The 21,268-nt window shown below is 44.5% G+C and overlaps 1 protein-coding gene across 2 annotated transcripts in view; it reads right to left on the reverse strand.

The window, feature by feature from the left end:
* The window catches only part of chd4b (chromodomain helicase DNA binding protein 4b), a 133,654-nt gene extending 119,872 nt beyond the window's left edge, over positions 1–13,782 (reverse strand). For both annotated transcript variants that reach the window (XM_084336800.1, XM_084336799.1), the window contains exons 1-5: positions 13,590–13,782; positions 12,151–12,275; positions 7,042–7,302; positions 6,139–6,254; positions 754–853 (exon numbers count right to left, since the gene is read on the reverse strand). In XM_084336800.1, coding sequence (XP_084192926.1) covers positions 754–853; positions 6,139–6,254; positions 7,042–7,302; positions 12,151–12,275; positions 13,590–13,665 — 678 coding nt within the window. In that variant the 5' untranslated portion in view covers positions 13,666–13,782. The remainder of the gene's footprint in view (positions 1–753; positions 854–6,138; positions 6,255–7,041; positions 7,303–12,150; positions 12,276–13,589) is intronic.
* Between the last annotated feature and the right edge of the window lie 7,486 nt (positions 13,783–21,268).

The raw sequence follows: 21,268 nt of genomic DNA on the forward strand, positions 1-21,268 counted from the left end.
GGGTTATTAACGGTACCTTCAGAGGGTTAATGTTACCTTCAGAGGGTTGTTAACGGTACCTTCAGAGGGTTAATGTTACCTTCAGAGGGTTATTAATGTTACCTTCAGAGGGTTGTTAACGGTACCTTCAGAGGGTTAATGTTACCTTCAGAGGGTTGTTAACGGTACCTTCAGAGGGTTATTAACGTTACCTTCAGAGGGTTAACGGTACCTTCAGAGGGTTGTTAACGGTACCTTCAGAGGATTAACATTACCTTCAGAGGGTTATTAACGGTACCTTCAGAGGATTAACGGTACCTTCAGAGGATTAACGGTACCTTCAGAGGGTTATTAACGGTACCTTCAGAGGGTTGTTAACGGTACCTTCAGAGGATTAACGGTACCTACAGAGGGTTATTAACGGTACCTTCAGAGGAGTAACGTTACCTACAGAGGGTTATTAACGGTACCTTCAGAGGAGTAACGTTACCTACAGAGGGTTATTAACGGTAACTTCAGAGGGTTAATGTTACCTTCAGAGGGTTATTAGCGGTACCTTCAGAGGGTTAATGTTACCTTCAGAGGGTTATTAACGGTACCTTCAGAGGGTTATTAACGGTACCTTCAGAGGGTTATTAGCGGTACCTTCAGAGGAGTAACGTTACCTACAGAGGGTTATTAACGGTACCTTCAGAGGAGTAACGTTACCTACAGAGGGTTATTAACGGTACCTTCAGAGGAGTAACGTTACCTACAGAGGGTTATTAACGGTACCTTCAGAGGGTTGTTGGTGCTGAACTCTCTCCACTTGGCCATCATTAATGTCATCATCTTGGACACCGCGATCTTGGGGTTCTTGGCTGCGATGAGGGGCCTGAGGACATCGAGAAGGACAAGGAACAGAGTGGTTTTCTATTTCCATAACTCCCAGCTGTAACACATCTTCCTGCTGACTAGAGAGCATTAAAATGCCAGAATCAACTTTCATAGCTTGTATATGAGCCCGGTTAAAAGTAGGGGTGGGAATCACCAGTTTCATCACGATACGATACAATATCGATTCTTTGGACAACGATACGATATTTGCCTATATCATAAAGTCTGCCACGATACGATTCGATTCAGGTGCCTGCGATCGATGAGACGATATTATATGCCCATTTAACACAATCAGTAACATTTAGATCAGGGGTCTCAAACTCGCGGCCCGATTTTGCGGCCCCCTACTTCACATCATAGTTTAGTGTTAGTGCGGCCCGCTCGCAACTTGTTGCCGAGTCGTTGCACGAGTTAGAAGTTTTATTTATTTTATCACTTGTAGGCTACCATAGCGCAGGCTCATGACAGCAACGTTAAGTTAGTAACTTGGTTGAAACATGATTCCGGAGTGATATCAAGTAAAGTGGCAGGCAAATGTAGGGCTGGGCGATAAAACGATAACGATAACTATCGCGATAAATTATTTCCTCGAAATAAACATGAAACATGGTCGCAAAGTTTCGATATATCGATTTTCCAAGCTTGGCTCCGTTCAGCCTCGGCTCAGCACACTAACTAACAATAACCAGCGTTACGTGATGACGTACTTACGCACAACAGCTAACAACCAATCAGTGAAGGAGATGGCCGAGACCCGGAAGGAGGTAGGACTCACTCAACAACAAGGCTTGCTAGGCTAATTAGCTTGCACGGCGTTGTTTTATATATTTACGTGCTGAGTATGTGTGTGTTTTGAATTCTGAGGCCACGTTTATGGTAGTGTGGGATATACAGTGGACGCCGTTTCAATATATTGTGGCGGAAGAGAGTATTTTAGTGTCATATTTAGCACATTGTCATGGAATACACCGCTTAGAACCAACAGGCTGGCTAGGATAACTAGCTTGCACGGCACTGTTTTATATATTTACGTGCCGAGTATGTGTGTGTTTTGAATTCTGAGGCCACGTTTATGGTAGTGTGGGATATACAGTGGACGTCATTTCAATATATTGTGGCGGAAGAGAGTATTTTAGTGTCATATTTATTGTCATGAGATACTCCGCTTGTCGGCTAACTGCTAACGTGCGCAGACTGATGACGACATCAACTCGACTTGAGACATTCGCAGCAGCATAAGAAGTTAATTAAACTTGACGGACATTATATCGACGATAATTATCGATATCGAATTATATGAAAATAATTTTATAATTTTATCGCGATAACGTTTTTGGTCATATCGCCCAGCCCTAGGCAAATGCATCCTCGCTATCTCCTCTGACTGCGAGCAGTGCTGCACTGCCACTGTCTGTCTGTCTGTGTCTGTGTACGGGTCTGGTCCAATCACATTCAGCGTCCCGTCAGTTTCTCCCCCCCACCCACAGTCTGCGAATCAGAGGCAGAGTAGGGGAGTAGGGCGGGTCTTCACGGACTGCTTTTCGTCTCTTTCAGTCCGAGTCAGAGCAGAGAGTTGACAGCGCATCTACAGTAGCCTCGCTCCCAGTTTTTGTTAAACGGAGTGCGTTGTGGTGGCGATTGAATGGAACTCAGTTGACTCAGATCATCTTTAGCCTCGTAGTCGTAGGCATATTTATTTCTCAGGCGGGGCGAGATGCAGTCGTGGTGCCGCTATATATATAAACAACAATCAATAACAAATAATAGACCGGAACAGGAATGTGAAGGAGACGTCAGTGACGTCACGTACTGGACATACTACATCGCCCTCTGTAGAACACAAATGAGTAAGGGCGCACTGCCGCGCACATAATAAAAATACATTTAACAGTTTTATTTCCGTGAGATAAATGTAGCTAGTTTCGCCAGCAGGCAGGCAGCAGAAAAATATGGGATCTTCAAAGATGGCCAGTAAAAGAAAAGTCGACTGCAATTCAAAGATGAATGGACTGAAAAATATGCGTTCATCCTGAGTCAGGGATTAAAGCAAAAAAAAATCTCCTGACTGAAATTTTTTTCAGGCCAAGTCATATTCTTATTTTAACCTCCACTGTATTTCTTTTTAATAGCGTTGGTGTTTTAAGGGAGCCTACTTGTTTCGGTTTCGTCGATAATCCAATGTACAGTTACCCCCCCACCCCGCCTACCCAACCCTTCCCTCCCCAACCACCTCCAATGTACAGTCCCCCCCCCCTCCACCCAACCTCCTCCAATGTACAGTTTCTTCGTCAAATGTATATGCTCTTTTTTAGACTCTTATTGTATCACAAACAATACTGTATTTGTAAATCTGGTACGTCATAAATGTATAGATGTAGCAGTATTATCTATCTGTATGTCATGTATGTCATATATGTTATGATGAATTGAAAATGGGGGACCCTGATGTAAACAAGAGGAAAGTCTTTCTCTGGTCTGCAATCCCTTGACAATTGTGTGTATTGAGCTGTACTGTATTGTACCCATTCTGCAATCTGTTATAACAATCAATCAATATTTAACCGATTGCAGAATGGGTACAATACAGTATGGCTCAATACACACAATTGTTAAGGGGATGCAGACCAGAGAAAGACGTTTGTCTTGTTTACATCATCAGGGTCCCCCATTTTCAATTCATAGTGACATTTATGACATGCATGACATTGACATCATGACATTTATGGCATAGGGACATACTACAGGTATATAGTACTGTTACATTTGTGACATATACGATATGCAAATATACAGTAATGTTACCCATAGATCCTGACAGAGATTATACATATGATGGGGAGGAGACTGTACATTAGGAGGGGGTGGGTGGGTGGGAGAAAATATACAGTACCGTTACCCATAGATCCTAACAGAGATTATATACATATGGGGAGGAGACTGTACATTAGGAGGGGGTGGGTGGGAGAGAAATATACAGTACTGTAAATATACAGATACACCTGTGTGATGTTGCTACGGAGTTAAGCTAATAAACGTATACTCACAACCACAGTAGGGGACTCACATATTGTACTGTGAAGTAACACGACAATGACAAACGTGTTGTTCTGTTTTTCTTTTTGACATCGTTGCGGCACACGGAACAAGTTAACTCACCACTACAGCCCCCAGTAGCGCTGCCTAGCCAGTCTCTTCAAACGTCCTCTCCTCTCGAAACCTTTTGTTAGGTGGTCCCGTTGATCCTTTTCATCTGAGAAACCCGCGGTGGGTTCTCTTTTTAGTGGCCGGCTTACTCCTTCCATTTAACCGACGCTATTAAGCTAACGTTAGCTAATCGGTATATAGCAGCGAGCCGAGTGCAAGCAGCGTGGTGGCTGTGACGTTGGTAAACAAGCAGTTGACGCGTGAGGCTGCAAAAAAGGCGACTCGTAAAACCAAAACACACCGCAGTTTTTAATTATTTTACATGACTATTTTGTTACCCTGCCATGTGGCGGACAAACTTCTCAGACCTCGCAATTGTCACTCGCCCAATAGCCTGCAGCTGCAACCGCGGAGCGAGCCTCCGGAGTGAGCAGCGTAATCCTGTCTCTCGAGTCGCTGAGTGATGATGACTGCTTGGCGCGATAGGGAAAAAAAGCCCTTTTCCATATTTGGCGCCTCTGATTGGCTCAATTTTGTTTCAATCTGTATGCATCTACAAATCATATTATACCAGGTAGCCAATTCCGTCAGACTGCGAATCAAATGGACGGATCTCCCCAATCAAATTGACGGAAATCCGTCTGGAGACGGAATGCTTTAATGCATGTCCTGAGTCCAGCACCAAACCAATGTGACTAATATGCCAAGAAACGGTAGCTCTTGTGAAGAGTGGCAATTTGAAACGCCACTACGAAACAAAACAGTGCTAAGAACCACACAAATAAATGGAATGAAATCATCATATCAAGCGGTAAGCAGAATTATTATTAAATCTATGTCACAATGAGAAAAAGCAACCAAGTCCTCACTCAGTGGCATGGGTGTTGGCTAAACACAAGAAGCCATTCTCTCTCTCTGATGCATACATAATAAAATAATGTATGACTGAAGTGATGGAGACCATGTTTGAAGGCAAACAAAAGCAAATCCCCCTCAGATCGCACAGCAACCAGAATAACTGAAATACTGGCTGGTGATTTGATTATAAAAATAAATGTACAGTGCATTTCCATAGCTGCATGTGGTTGAGTCCACTGACACCACTGAGAAGCCTATGTTCTGAAGAACCGTTCATGTTCTGAAGAACCGTTCATGTTCTGAAATGTTATTGCTAAGTAAATATTGAGAAGATTGGATCAGTTGTACTTTTTTTTTTGAATACTTGAAACTCTTTTTTTGTGGAATATTTGATGCGGCCCAGCCTCACCCAGACTCTACCTCCAGCGGCCCCCAGGTAAATTGAGTTTGAGACCCCTGATTTAGATCAACTCAAAAAAGGCAACGGTAATATCATTTGGCATTTTTATTTTTGAGCTCTTCCAGACATTTAAATGAAAAACAATCTATTGTTTTTAATACAAATAGACCTCCTGTTCACTGTAAAGTGCCACGTTTTGATATATTGAGCTTTAAACTTTAAGTAAAAATTTTTGGAACTCACAACACGCAACCTAAAACCCCTTCCTTTCCCAAACCGTTCCTACAATTGTTTTATGTTGCATGATGATCGTGAATACATTTATTATGTATTGTATTTTTTATGTTTAAATTAGGGCTGTCAGTTTACAGCGTTAATTAGATTAATTAATTACACAGCAAATTATCGCGTATACACACAGAAAGGGAGAATGCCCCTCCCCCTTCCCCAATCCCCACTAATGTCCCTCTGCTGTTCTCTCTATGGCTCTGATCAGGGTTAGCTTGTTAGCTTACACTAACGTAACGTTAATTTCGGTCTTTAACGCGACGTGGGCATAAAGGAATGGCGGGGATGCAAAGCATGTTAGATGCATTTCACCCGTTGCGGAATAAAACAGCAGGGACTTATTTCGGGGTCACAAACTAGGCACACTATGTAGCACTAGCTTTGCTCTGTTGTAATGTCTACACTGCGTTTCAGACGCTACTGCTGGCGGATACGACTCGCCACAGGATTTTCAAAATAAGAGTATCGCAATATGAACCGATCTTTTTACATTGCATCAATCCTATTGGATCATTGATAATAGATCGATATATCGATCTGGATCGATGTATCGTCCCACTCCCACCCCTAGTTAAAAGGGGACCTCTCACCTGACAAACTGGCTGAAGGCCTTGTAGTTGGTGAGGGAGCTGTAGTCTTCCTGAGTGAAGATATGGTCAATGTCCTTCATCCCCCAGTCATCCAGCAGCTGGGAGGAACTCTTAGGCTGAAGGGGGGGGGGGGGGGGGGGTTGAGGAGAAGAGGCAGGGGAACGCTAGTAGTTAGTAACTTTTAGTTTAAAGGTTTGGTAAATTGTTCTAGGATAAAACTGTCCACAGGGACTCGAGCGGAAACATGTGCAGGTGAGGTACCAGCTCATTTCTCTGCCCCCTCCCACCATGAAATTAATGCAATACTGGAATTGAAGCCTATCTAAACGTATGTGTGTTTATCTATATCAAGGTATAAACTGAATGCTGTCAGTGAACTAATAACCTGGTCTAGGATTTTAACAGAATACATTCAAACTGTCAGGTTTTGAACTATGTGATTATCAAACAGAGAAGAAAGTCTTTAAATTATCAAACAGAAAAATCAGTCTTTAAATTGTGTGAGTAAATATTTGTTTCAATTTAATTATCGGTTTGCTTCTCACCAATCAATCTATGTCTGCACTGCTTTTACTTTCTTACTTACTTTCTGCATTGCTTTTATTCTGTCTATTTTATGCTCAATGTGTGTCTATTTTACTGCTGTAAAGCACTTTGGGCTGCAATTCTTGTATGAAAGGTGCTATACAAAAAAAGTTGATTATTATTATTATTATTAATAATAATTATTACAGACTGATTCAGTCCCATTACATTTGTATACCTATTTTTTTAAGTATAGAGATCAAATTGAACACCGGTGAATATGCAAGATTCTACAATGCATCACCCATCAAGCTTGATATCAGAACCCCCCCCCCGGTCCCACTGTGCACAATACGCGCTGAAAGGTTGTCCTCTCACCTGGCTGTCGTCCTCGTCATCGTCGTCCTCGTCCGGCTCCGGCTCTTTGCGTTTGCTCTTGGAGCCCGACGAGCTGCCTCCCTTCTCCGCCGTCCCGCCTCCCTTCTTCTTCTCTTTGACGGAGCTCGAGCGCTTCTTCTTTTTCCTCCCCGGGGCGTAATCGCTTCCCTCGCTCTCCGACCGCGCCCCTCCTCCCACCGCCGCATCCCTCTCCACTTTCTCCACGCTGGCCAGGGGCTCAGGGGGGCTGAGAGGCAACTCCTGCAGGAGAGAACAAGCCACGGTCATTGTTTTGAGCGCAGATGAGTTCATATAGCCATGCATCACTCCAGCTCCCCCTTATACTCCCATTCCCAGGAAATAGGTTTCTTCATCATTCAACAACTATGGTTGATGAAGAAACCCCAGTTTGCTTGTTTGGTTAGATCCTGCAGCTGGCAGTTGATCTATGAAATGTTGGGAAGGTGGTGCTGCTGGTGACAGATAATCCAACTACAAAAACAATGTATGAACCAATAGAGATTGGTTTTGTTAGCCATTTGTATAGGCTACTGTTGACTGAGAGTAAAATAACTGTATTTCTCTGTCTGTTCAGATTTTGACTTATTATGAAGTATGGTGTCATATACGGAAGTATATAAGATATGCAGGGGTAGTTCTAAGGCATGCGCATTGATCTGGAGTTATATATTGTTACACGGAACGTGAAGGGGTCTGTCTGTTACTACATACTGGAGTTGTCAATAAACGAGCTTGCACCAAGTCATAGCCTCCAGACGATCATTCTACATATGGTTCATTTATAGAATAGAATCGACATAGCTAGCCAGTTTCTATGAGCTAAAAACAGTGCAAGCCCAACCTCCATGAGAGCACCCCCTCTTTTTGGGGGGGGGGGGGGGGTTAATCAGTCTCATGCAAACTAACGATTTACCATTGCTTGACATTTTACAGTTAACAGTTAACTCCATGTGTGCAGGTTAGTAAAGACTCTCTCTCACAGCCTGTACTACTTCATACATCTATAATAATGTCTGCAACAGCTATTGCACAATGCAACATTTGTAGAAAATGTAACTGACACAGTAAGTTACATGACAAGTGGAATTTATCACTTTTTTACTGCAACAAAGAGACCACTTCAGCCCTTGGGAACACCCACCCGGCCGGCCCTAGTTGACAACTACATTTGTTGTTGGCATTACATTGGCTACTGGGGTGGAACGGGGCTTTGCCTTGCCCTTGGAGTAACGTGTGGGCATTAATAAGGGGGCCGGGGAGGCGGTTAGGTGGCCGAGCGGAGATTGCGTTCGTCACCAGCCCCGGAGCTGAGCTGGATTTGCCTGTTCGAATCCAGCTCACAGCTCCGGGGTTGTCACCAGCTTGGCTGGCCGTCTGCACTGATACAATTGGAAGCTGGCGGGGTGGGTCCGGGTCGTTGTAAACAGCGACTCCTACAGTTCGGTCGGGGCGCCTGCTAAGCGCGGATTGGACGTGAGGGGGATAGTGTGGTCCTCCCACACGCTACGCCCTCTCAATGAGAATCCGCGCTGCCAGGTGAAAAGAAGCGGTGATTGGCTGGACGTGTGTCGGAGGAAGCACGTGGTAGCCTCCACTCTCCCAGATGATCTGACTGTGGGGGGTAAGTGCGCAGCGACCAGGAAGGGACTGGGAATTGACATACGACTAACATTGGGATGGGAGAAAATCGGCGGAAAATGGAGGGGGAAAAAGACCAAAAAAATAAATAAAAAATAAGGGGGCCGGGGCCCAAGTGTGACATTAGGGTCAAATTTTGTATGTGATTTAAAACCGATACAATTATGTGATTTATAGTTCGGAGTGTCTCATTTCATGAGTAAGAGTTATTGTATGCAAATTCCAACTCCATGGTTTTTCCATAATATACACCTCAACATGTCTAAATATCATACACTGTACACACCTCAACATGTCTAAACATCATATTTACATTTACGTTTACATTTAGTCATTTAGCTGACACTTTTATCCAAAGCGACTTACAAGTTCTGTACGACAAGCCATCAGGAAGGAAGGGCACAACTCTATCAGCTGAGCAACAGTGTTCTACAGTGGTCTACAAGATACACTACACGACCAAGGTACCCATGTACATGTCAAAATACTTCCCAAAGGTCAGTGAATACCACGATCACAACACCAGAGGGAGCTCCACAAATCATGTTAAACCCAGATTCGGCTCAAATAAGGGACTAAACACGTTTCGCAATTATGCCACATCAATGTGGAACGCCCTACCCAAAGCTGTAAAGGAATGTGGATCACTACCCACTTTCAAAACCTCTCTCAAGGGACACCTACGGGAGACTGCAATTCAACACTGGCCCCTGTAAATATCCTAACCCAACCCCCTCCAATGTACAGTCATTTACCTAGTATGGTTTTGTCAATAGTCCAATGTACAATTTTGTTTGTTTGTACAGTGTCTCCCCCCCCCCCCTCAATGTACAGTTTTGCTTGTGTATACAGTGTGCCCCCCCCCCCCCCCCCCCAACCACCTCCAATGTAGATTACCCAGTATGGTTGTCAATATCCCAGTGTACCCAACCCCCCCCCACCCAACCTCCTCCAATGTACAGTTTCTACGTCAAATGTATATACTCCCTTTTCCTGACTCCTTCTGTATCACAAACAGTACTGTATTTGAAAATCTGGTATGTCATAAATGTATAGATAGTACTGACTATCTGTATGTCATGTATGTCATAGATGTCCTGATGAATTGAAAATGGGGGACCCTGATGTAAACAAGACGAAAGTCTTTCTCTGGTCTGCATCCCCTTAACAATTGTGTGTATTGAGCTGTACTGTACTGTACCCATTCTGCAATCTGTTAATAAAGTTTTCAATCAATCAATCAATCAATCAATTCATCAAAGTGTTGAGTGCTACAGTGTAGGTTAGTTTATTAGGACAAGTGCATGACAGTAAGGTTAGTTAGGGTTAGATTTTTTTTTTTTTAATATGTCTAAATATCACACACACCTCAACATGTCTAAACATCATATACACCTCAACATTTCGAAACATTAGAGTGTAGATGAAACCATTTTTCACGTTGTGGACAGTTTGATTTCATTCAGCAAGTGAGAGAGAAAGAGAAGAGGGCAACATAGTTTAACCACCACACTCCGTATCAATAAAGACGACGAAAACGAGAAAAAACCTACCCTTCTGTTAGCTAGGCTAAGGCTTGTGGTAGGCTTATTATAAAGAACCTACCCTTCTGTTAGCTAGGCTTGTGGTAGGCTTATTATAAAGATCCTACCCTGCTGTTAGCTAGGCTTGTGGTAGGCTTATTATAAAGATCCTACCCTTCTGTTAGCTAGGCTTGTGGTAGGCTTATTATAAAGATCCTACCCTGCTGTTAGCTAGGCTTGTGGTAGGCTTATTATAAAGATCCTACCCTGCTGTAGCCCCTTTCGTGACTGTGATGCACTGAGTGAATCCACAGTCACTTGCTCCTCAATTGGAAACCAACGTATGTTGACCATGAAGGACTGGTTCTGGCCGAACCGTTCGTTATACAAGTATCACAGAGACATTTCAAAGGTACTCACAGTTGCACGAGGGTTTCGGACAGAGATACGGGATGGTTTGAAAGCTCTGCGTTGCTAATAAACATTTTAAATATCTTTTATAAACTAGTCAACACTGCATTATTTCCGGCATTGGGTGCATGATGCGCATGCGCTGTTATCACAGCGCAGGCGCACCAGGCAGCCAACGCCGGAAAAATAAACCCATTTTGAGCAGTGTTGACCAGTTTATAAAACATATTTAAAATGTTTATTAGCAACGCAGAGCTTTCAAACCATCCCGTATCTCTGTCCGAAACCCTCGTGCAACTGTGAGTACCTTTGAAATGTCTCTGTGATACTTGTATAACGAACGGTTCGGCCAGAACCAGTCCTTCATGCTCAACATACGTTGGTTTCCAATTGAGGAGCAAGTGACTGTGGATTCACTCGGTGCATCACAGTCACGAAAGGGGCTAACCCTGCTGTTAGCTAGGCTTGTGGTACTGTAGGCTTATTATAAAGATCCTACCCTGCTGTTAGCTAGGCTTGTGGTACTGTAGGCTTATTATAAAAATCCTACCCTGCTGTTAGCTAGGCTTGTGGTACTGTAGGCTTATTATAAAGATCCTACCCTGCTGTTAGCTAGGCTTGCGGTACTGTAGGCTTATTATAAAGATCCTACCCTGCTGTTAGCTAGGCTTGCGGTACTGTAGGCTTATTATAAAGATCCTACCCTGCTGTTAGCTAGGCTTGTGGTACTGTAGGCTTATTATAAAGATCCTACCCTGCTGTTAGCTAGGCTTGCGGTAGGTGTATTCATTACATTGTAATAGAGCACTCAAAATACATTATCCGATTGCATCACCCACATTTTGTTTGTATCCTGTCCTGTGCAGCAAGGCATAGATAGATGATAACAGGTTGTCTTTCCCTAACTTCTCAGCTGGGTAATAATGACAAATCAAACTATTTTGTTGTAACAGGTTTGGCAGACACACACAACACATTAACTAACAACACGTTGATCGCTGTAGCTTTGCAACCATGATGACAATAATAGTCACTTTTATTTTGTAAGCGGTCGGAAGACAAGATGATGTTTCGGATTAGAGGCGATTGATCAGGAAAATGTTTACAAACAAGTTACATACGTGGCCCCTTTGAATATGTTGCTAGCATAACGTTTAGCTCAATAACTTGTCATTTAAACGAGAACATCTTTTATTTATAATGAACACAAATATCAATAAATATTTGCCAACATAGTTACTTGTATAGTTACGATGTCATGCTTTTGGCTCACTATTTGGAAGGCATCAAGCTGATAGAAGTTTGTGAGAAGTTTTCTATGTTTGATGTGTACCCGGTAAACAAGCCTTGTTATGAATGAATTATGAATGCAGTCACAGACTTGGGAACATGGGAAGTTTAAGTATATGTGATGATAACCCTAAAAAATCGTGTGATCTATATAATTATCTCAGCCCCCCCCCCCTTATTAATAGAATGACCCGTGTATGCAAATGTGTCGGCAGCTACAGTCTACCTCTCTGACAGGTCTCTGTCTCTTGCTGCTCCTGCTCTCGCGGTTGCTCTTCTTTGCTTTCTTCTTCTTCTTTGCTTTAGGCACCTCTACGTCAGATACAGCAGCATCCTCCGGTTCATCCTCATCTGAATAAATGAATGAATGAAAACTTTATTTAACAGATTGCAGAATGGGTACAGTACAGTACAGTACGGCTCAATACACACAATTGTTATGGGGATGCAGACCAGAGAAAGACTTTCGTCTTGTTTACATCAGGGTCCCCCATTTTCAATGCATAGTGACATTTATGACATACACAACATATATATGACATTTATGGCATAGGGACATATACGATATGCAAATATACAGTACTGTTACCCATAGATCCTAACAGAGAATATGATGGGGAGGAGACTGTACATTAGGAGGTGATATACATTAATTAGCATGAATATGGACTGTGGACACGTGGACACGGCAATGTTAGTAGTGGTGCACACTGCACAATAACAATACTCCCCCGCCATGCACGCAATCACACACAACTTGTCAAAATGGTCGTGCACGCTGCTGATCCAGAGCAACAACACACGCAGTGAATAATGACAACAGCGCAGTTTGCAACTCAGTGACGTTTTCTCATTGAAAGTTGACCCATATTTATGTTGTTGTCAAATAATTGACAAGAGGGGGGGTCACGGTGATAAATGATAAGAAACTGTATAAGCACGCTCTGGCCAAGTTAGCTAACTAATAATCACCTATCATGGTGGCGAGTCATGGGCCGAGCCCACTAGCTAGGTTAGCTATAGCTGAGCTAGCCGACATGAAGGCAAAGCTAAAGTTAGCCCCTTTCGTGACTGTGATGCACGGAGTGAATCCACAGTCACTTGCTCCTCAATAGGAAACCAACCTAGATTCACCCTGAAGGACTGGTTCTGGCCGAACCGTTTGTTATACAAGTATCACAGATCAATTTCAAAGGTACTCACAGCTGCACGAGGGTTTCGGACAGAGATACGGGATGGTTTGAAAGCTCTGCGTTGCTAATAAACATTTAAAAAAAAATATATAAACTGGTCAACACTGCATTATTTCCGGCGTTGGGTGCATGATGCGCATGCGCTGTGATCACAGCGCAGGCGCACCAGGCAGCCGTTTTGAGCAGTGTTGACCAGTTTATAAAAAAATATTTAAAATGTTTATTAGCAACGCAGAGCTTTCAAACCATCCCGTATCTCTGTCCGAAACTCTCCTGCAACTGTGAGCACCTTTGAAATTGATCTGTGATACTTGTATAACAAACGGTTCGGCCAGAACCAGTCCTTCAGGGTGAATCTAGGTTGGTTTCCTATTGAGGAGCAAGTGACTGTGGACGCATCACAGACACGAAAGGGGCTAAGCTAAAGTCGGAGACGGACCTCCCTGTCCGAGTCAGTGAGCTGCTTACTTACCGCGAACAAGTGAGGAGTGGTCATCTCTAGTGACGTTAGGTCCAAAGTCTTCCCTCTCATCCTCGCTACCCGACATTTTTTATATTTCAATATTATTTATTATAGCAAAGCGAATGAATAATCCCTCTTAAACCTTGCTTTGTCTGCAAGGGAGGGAAAGACGTGGGGCTGGCTGCTGCTGGAGACTGGAACGGGGGGGGGGGGTCCAGGGAGGGAGGGGGGGGGGCTGTAGAAGAGAGAGAGAGAGAGAGAGAAAAATGGGCAAACCTGGTCATTTTCTAATTATTCAAATAGCTATGCATGTAATTGGCCACCTATACGGACTCAAACAAGTTGCCTAACTCGATTATCTGTAATGACATAATAATGATGTGTTATTGGTTTGCATGTAGACCTATAAATAGGACTACATGGAAAAACTAGATTGTCATTAATCACTGTCTTAAATGTGAGCTGTAACAATTAATTTCCCTCTCGATATAAAATGCATGATCTGGGAAAACTTGAAGTATTCAAAACATATCCACACACATGTAAGAAACTTACTGTGTAGCCTAGTAGTGTGTAGTCCCGGGTCGAGGTCTCCCCGCCTCTCTCTCGGTGTACAATTATAAATCTACCTGTTTGCTCAGCTATTGCTATTATTCAGTGATTATTAAGTAGGTTGAGAGGCAATATTTAACGAATTAAAATGAGCGTCAACAATGGCCCCAAACACGTTGCTCCGTCCCCCTTCTCTCCCCCAACCTCAGAGGCAGAGCTTAGCTAACATCCTCACAAACACACAAAGGGGGCAGACATCCCATAATAATCCCCCCTCCCACACTCACAGAACTCTGCATAGTTACCTCGCAACGGACAGACCATAATACTCAGCCTGCCCCCACCCCCTCCACCACACACGCACGCACGCACGTACACTTCTGCTAGACATGCATGGTGCACACTCTTCCCCTTTCCACTAGTCCCAGCCCCCCCCCCACCCGTTGTCATGGAGACACTCCCCCCCCCCCCCCGCCCTCTCTGACAGACCATAATACCCCAGCAGCATACATCCCATAATATACAACTCCTAAAAAGAAAAGAAAGAAAAAATGCCAGTCACATGGTCTCTAGGGAAACTCCAGTCCACTGGTGACAGACCATAATATTCACAGTGTCCACCTGGCCTATGTACAGTATACACCCAGAAGAACCCAAAGAGTCCATAGACAACCTCCAAGTCCACTCCGCAGCCTACATGACACGCGTCAGGTCAAGTGGCCCCAGTGGGTTAGGCAGGCCTACCTGTAAAACTGTGGTGCTGCTTGTTACACCCTACTCAGCACCTGTCTGGCCCACTGTAAGTAGTGTCGTGCACCACATAGCTCTATGTTGGCTTTTGACCATACTGCTTTCTCAACAAGAAGACAACGATAAATAACCATGGCTAGTCCTGGCTCAACCATCGCCCCACAACTTCAGCTATAGCATTGTGTCAGGAGAAGCACATCTGCATTGCACAAAAAAACAGAGTCTCATGGAAGTTTTTCATCTGCTTATATACTTGATTGCCTTTTTCTTTTTACAATGTAGAACTTATTGGACACCATGAACTGTGAATTTCAATTAAATCACCTGGGGATGCAGTGTAATGTATAATGTTAAAGGGATCTGGCTTGCCATCAGTGGCGTCATTTCAGTAAAAGCCAAGGTATGGCATGGAGGGCGGGTGGGGGGGGGGGGGGGGGTCGGGTGAAGGGGGGGTTTGAAGGGTTCCCCCCCTTGATGGATTTTTTTTTGTCAAATCAGTTGTGCAATAGTCACTTTTGGTGAGTTGTTTCTATACAATTCACTTATGTGAAATTTAGGTATGACACAGGACTACAAAAGCATTTAGTATAGAAATGTGTCAACAGACTAAAGCAGGGAACCACAATATTTTGCATACAAATTATGCTATTATTTTATTCTCTTGCAATTGAGCCAATTTTCCTTAGGTACGGTTTTGAGGTGTGTGACAGAATGTAGTATCAAAAACACGTTCACAAAAAGTATGGGTTACTGAATGCTGAACTGCACTGTTATAATCACTAAGCCATTGTAAGACCTTACCTGTGTCCCTGTATCACTTGTCTCTGCTGCCCTTTGACTAAAAAACTTCTGTATGTCCATTTTCCTTTTTTTTGTGTGGCATATTTGAGTTAGTCACCTAGTAAAAGTGAGATAATTGACAATATCAATACATGCTAGGGCTGTACTGAATAGTTCGAAGCTTCGTTCATAATGTTGACATTCAAATTCTAAATCAACATTTGAATGTTTAATTTTTTATAAAAAAATAAATAATTTCTTTTTTATATATATATATTGATTTGCCAGGGTATGGCGAGTGCCATACCTTGCCATACCAAAACGACGTCCCTACTTGCCATACTGTGAGAGGAACACACTCAGACTTCCTCTCAGAATAACACTTATTACTTTATTCTCATCCAATATCTTACAGGAGAATGCTGTGAAGCAGCAAAAGAATTCATTGGAATGGTTTGAGCACCATTACTGGAAATGCTTTAGGCTCTCCCTCTGTTATACACATCCACGCACCCACACATAAACATGTATGCACACGTGCGTTTGGGTGGGTGTGCAGTGTGCACACACACACATACACACACACATGCATGCATGCAGGTACACACTCTCACACACATGCACAGGGTTCCAGAAAAAAACGGAATTGAAATTCCTTTAAAACACACACCACTAATAATAATGCAGTAATCAATAACTTCAACAATGAATGAATAGCAACATCAATAGCTTAATTTTATTCAGATGAAACCTTCTAGTTCAGTGAATTAAACCCAGCGCAGCAATAGACAAGGATAATTAGACATGCAAGTGGGCTGACAGAGAAAAGCTTGTACAAAGCTGACACACTGAGCCAAAAAGTCCACCAGGATGAAGCAGCTTAATTGTGTAGTATGAGCAACACACTTCCACAACTAACAGTTTGTGGTCAATAACCCTGTGCTGTACTTCTTCAAGCCACGTATATTGACTGCTCTGCTGATGCTATAGGTACACCGGGATCATCCCTATGTTCCCCGGGTCCTATGTTCCCCGGGTTCTATGTTCCCCGCTTTGATTGATTAACAGATTGAACATTTTATAAATTTTTATTATTTTATTAATTATTAATGTCCGCCTTGTTTCGAACGGTTAAGCTTAGGCCCTCGTTCGAACTGGTTAAGGTTAGAGTTTGGAATCAGAGCTGGTGGTCTAAAATTTTCAATCTATCAATCAATCAAAGCGGGGAACATAGAACCCGGGGAACATAGGACCCGGGGAACATAGACATGCTCCCGGTACACCCCCCCCCCCCCCCCCCCCCCCCCCACCCCCCACTCACACACAAAATAAATACTGGATTTTACATAGTTTTATTTGACCCCACATTGTAACAAAGCTGACCATTTTGAGTGAAAATATGTTCTGTAAGCTGTGACTTGCAGGTAGATGCGTTCACAAAACCTCTATGTACCGTAGATAGATTGTGGCAAGAAGAGTTGAAATGTTGGTCTCTAGAGGTCTTCCATGACTTTCCATTGAAATGGACGGACAGCGCATTGCTTTTCCAACTGTACATGCGTATCTCATGGCAACAAAGGCTCATGCCATGCCATTGTCTCTTACTGTCGGGTGAATGCCCCCACACACACATGCATGCGCACACTCACATGCACTCACGTGCATTTACGCGCACCACCATCATCAATACCTCCTACTCAGTCTATATGTTCACAGCAATATTCCCACCTCACGCACATTGCACCCCCCACCTCCACCCCATCTATCCCATAATATTCATGGCTCGTCCCTTCCCTCTTTACCCCCCTCCCCCATGTGCACACAGCTCAACGCCCATTCTGCCGCCCCCACTTCCCTGCCTGACAACACCACCTCCATCCCATAATATTCATGCACATGCACACGCTGCTCACACATTCATACACAGCAGTGCATTCAGCTCTTTGTTGGCACAGATGCCTTTGCTGGGTGCGAACATGCTCATACAGAGAGTCTCCACCAGATATGACTATTTTATTCACACTCAGGCAGAGAAAAGCAGTTCCCCCAGGAATGAAGGGAGGTAGATTGAAAGGGGGGAGGGAGTGTGGGGTGGTGGTGGAGGGGGATGGGGGGGGGGGGGGGGTGATGGTGGGTAAAATTTCTATCCCATAATAACCTTGGGGAGTACTGTGTTCATGGAGTTCATGCTTACCAGAGGCAACCATTTCAGGACGAGCTTAGCAAACCAGGCCACATGTGAGTGCGAGTAGAAGTAAGATGGGCTTTAGAGAGGTGCTCCACCTCGCAACGCATCCCCTTCAAGTCTGTAAAAGCTTCACACTATTACTAATTGAGGGAACTCAAGTTATCCATGCTTTGTTGATGCCAAGCTCAGTGCTCAAGCTTTAATAAGCATCCCTTAAGACTCTGCAACCTGGCTACAGTCAATCAGAGAATGATAAAATGGGGGGGGGGGGGGGGGCAAGATAAAGATAAAAAAAAAAAGAGGCAAAGTTATTTACGAGAGAGGGGTGAAGGGATGAGCATAACGGAGGCGCCGGACATGACAGTGGCCAGCTCATCACCATGGCGTTGCTGTGGGAGACAACGGAGGACGTCACTGAGAAAAACGGGGGGACACAAAGGAGGGAATACGACATGGAGGAGTAAAAAAGAGGGAGAGAGAGCAGGGGGGGGGGGGGGGGACTGTCTAGATGTGGAGAGAGGGAAAAGGAGAGAGAGAGGGAGGGGTGGGGAGGGGATGTAGTCAGTGGATATTTATTCATTGGTACATGGCGGAGCCGGTGTCACAGGGTTCAGGTAGAGAGGCCACCAGCCCTGGGCTGGTCCTGGACAGCTACAGTCTGCCAACGTTTGGTCCTGGTCCCACACTGACTCATCTGATTCAACAAATGAGCCCTTCGGAGCAGTAAATAAGTTCAATCAGGTGTGACAGCGCTGGAACAAAGACCTGCTGACCTTCCCAGTCACTGAGAGGACCAGCCATGGTCCCGTACAAGTCAACTGGGAGGGCCAGGCATGGTCCCGTACAAGTCAACTGGGAGGGCCAGGCATGGTCCCGTACAAGTCACTGGGAGGGCCAGGCATGGTCCCGTACAAGTCACTGGGAGGGCCAGGCATGGTCCCGTACAAGACACTGAGAGGGCCAGGCATGGTCCCGTACAAGTCACTGAGAGGGCCAGGCATGGTCCCGTACAAGTCACTGAGAGGGCCAGGCATGGTCCCGTACAAGTCACTGGGAGGGCCAGGCATGGTCCCGTACAAGTCACTGGGAGGGCCAGGCATGGTCCCGTACAAGTCACTGAGAGGGCCAGGCATGGTCCCGTACAAGTCACTGAGAGGGCCAGGCATGGTCCCGTACAAGTCACTGAGAGGGCCAGGCATGGTCCCGTACAAGACACTGGGAGGGCCAGGCATGGTCCCGTACAAGACACTGGGAGGGCCAGGCATGGTCCCGTACAAGACACTGAGAGGGCCAGGCATGGTCCCGTACAAGACACTGAGAGGGCCAGGCATGGTCCCGTACAAGACACTGGGAGGGCCAGGCATGGTCCCGTACAAGTCACTGGGAGGGCCAGCCATGGTCCCGTACAAGTCACTGGGAGGGCCAGGCATGGTCCCGTACAAGTCCTGTACAAGGGGGTATATTTGGGGAAGAAAACGAAAAAAACATTTGAAATACAAATACAATTTCACACACAAAAAATAATACTATATAAAAGGAAAGGTGAAGAGTGCTAATGCCATCCCCTCCAGTTTACATGCTATTCTGGGAATCAAAACGATTCTCTGTGAAGTTACATCACTGGGGGCTATGTAAATAGAAAGAGAGGGAGGACTATGGCAAAAAAAAGTTAATTGTGTTGTCCCCCTCTATTCTACTATAGAGCAATATAGAACTGTATATGTCTAGACATTTTTAGTGCCTCTCTCAACCTTCCCCGTCCCGTGCACACTTTCATAAGAACATCTCTCAGATGTTCCTCAAACTAAATGTGCCTTGTTGCCCCTCGTTGCTCCTTACTAACCCCTAGTTTAACAAATCAGATCAAATCAAATTTATTTGTAAGGCCCGACAACACACGTTAATGTCCCCATGGGCCGTACACGTCTTCTTTAAACAAGTCAAGAAGAAAACATAACAATAAGTCAAGAACAGAACAAGAACACCATAAGGTCCAACAAATTTAAAATAAATGCAAATAAATGAAAGAATGCAAGCACTCCCAGACGTACCCCACGCAAAGGTAAGGAAAAACTCACTAAAACCTAACAATAGGTAAAAATGCTCCACAGGCAGTGTGGAGGAGAGAAACCTTAGAAGGGCCGTTCAAGGGGGGATCTCCCTTCTTAGATGTCGGTGATATTAGTGTTGCAGACGGACAGTTGGTAAGCATGCACTCAAGTGTGTAGTGAAACACAGATGAGTGCATGCAATAGCAACTGAACATTTTGAAAGATTTAAAGATAGAGCTGATAGCGATAGCAACTGAACATTACATAACTTTACTAAGCCCTAGTTTAACGCCCATGTCTCCTGGCTGCTCTTTACTAACCCCTAGTTTAACGCCCATGTCTCCCTCCATCCATGCCCTCCTTCCCTCCCATCTTGTGATTTATTTGCCTCCGTTCCAATATTTGTCGGCAGTGTGTTTTCTTCCCCTTGTCTAAATGTCACCCCTTCTTCTAAGACAATATTGGGGAGTGGGAGGATGGGAGGACGAGGGGGCAACTGCGGGGGAGATAGAGAAGGGGAGGGGGGACCTCGTAAAATGAGCAACAAAGTTTGGGAAAATTAAACACTAGGTAAGGGCCCGTTCTCACGTGCATATATTGTACGCGTGGAAATGCGCTGTGTCACAGATCCTGGTGTGAGAATTGTGTGCAACGACATTTCAGGGATCTATGCTTGTTGCTTCTTTCAATCAAATAAGCCGCAGGGCTGCAGTTTGGAACATGTGGCTTCATTGCATGGCCAAAGGGTTAATGACAACATGTTCTCACAAGGTCTTAAACACTTCTTGGAAACGGAAGCTCCTCAACACACGCACACGCACGCACACACACACACACACACACACACACACACACACACACACACACACACACACACACACACACACACACACACACACACACACACACACACACACACACACACACACACACACACACACACACACACACACACACACACACACACACACACACACACACACACACACACACACACACACACACACACACACACACACACACACACATCATTATATGAATTAACATGGGGGACTGAAACACACACACATACACACAAACAACTGAAATAACCATTCAGCAGAATTCTGTTTGACTCTGAATCTCCGGTCCAGGTCACATATTATGTCTTGTGCTAAACATGCACAATGGAGGCCAGGCCCTTTCTCAGTGTCAATGTTAATGTACTGTAGTGTAACTATTATCCTTCCCAGCCCCTCCTCCCCTCCCTCTCTCTCTCTCTCTCTCTCTCTCTCTCTCTCTCACCCCACATCACTTCATTCTCTCCCTCTCCCACCCTCACTCTCTACCTCCTTTATAACCCATCACTCCCATCGCTCCATTCTCAC

This window comes from Notolepis coatsorum (genome assembly GCF_963971535.1).
Source record: "Notolepis coatsorum genome assembly, chromosome: 19".
Classification (NCBI taxonomy): Eukaryota; Metazoa; Chordata; class Actinopteri; order Aulopiformes; family Paralepididae; genus Notolepis; species Notolepis coatsorum.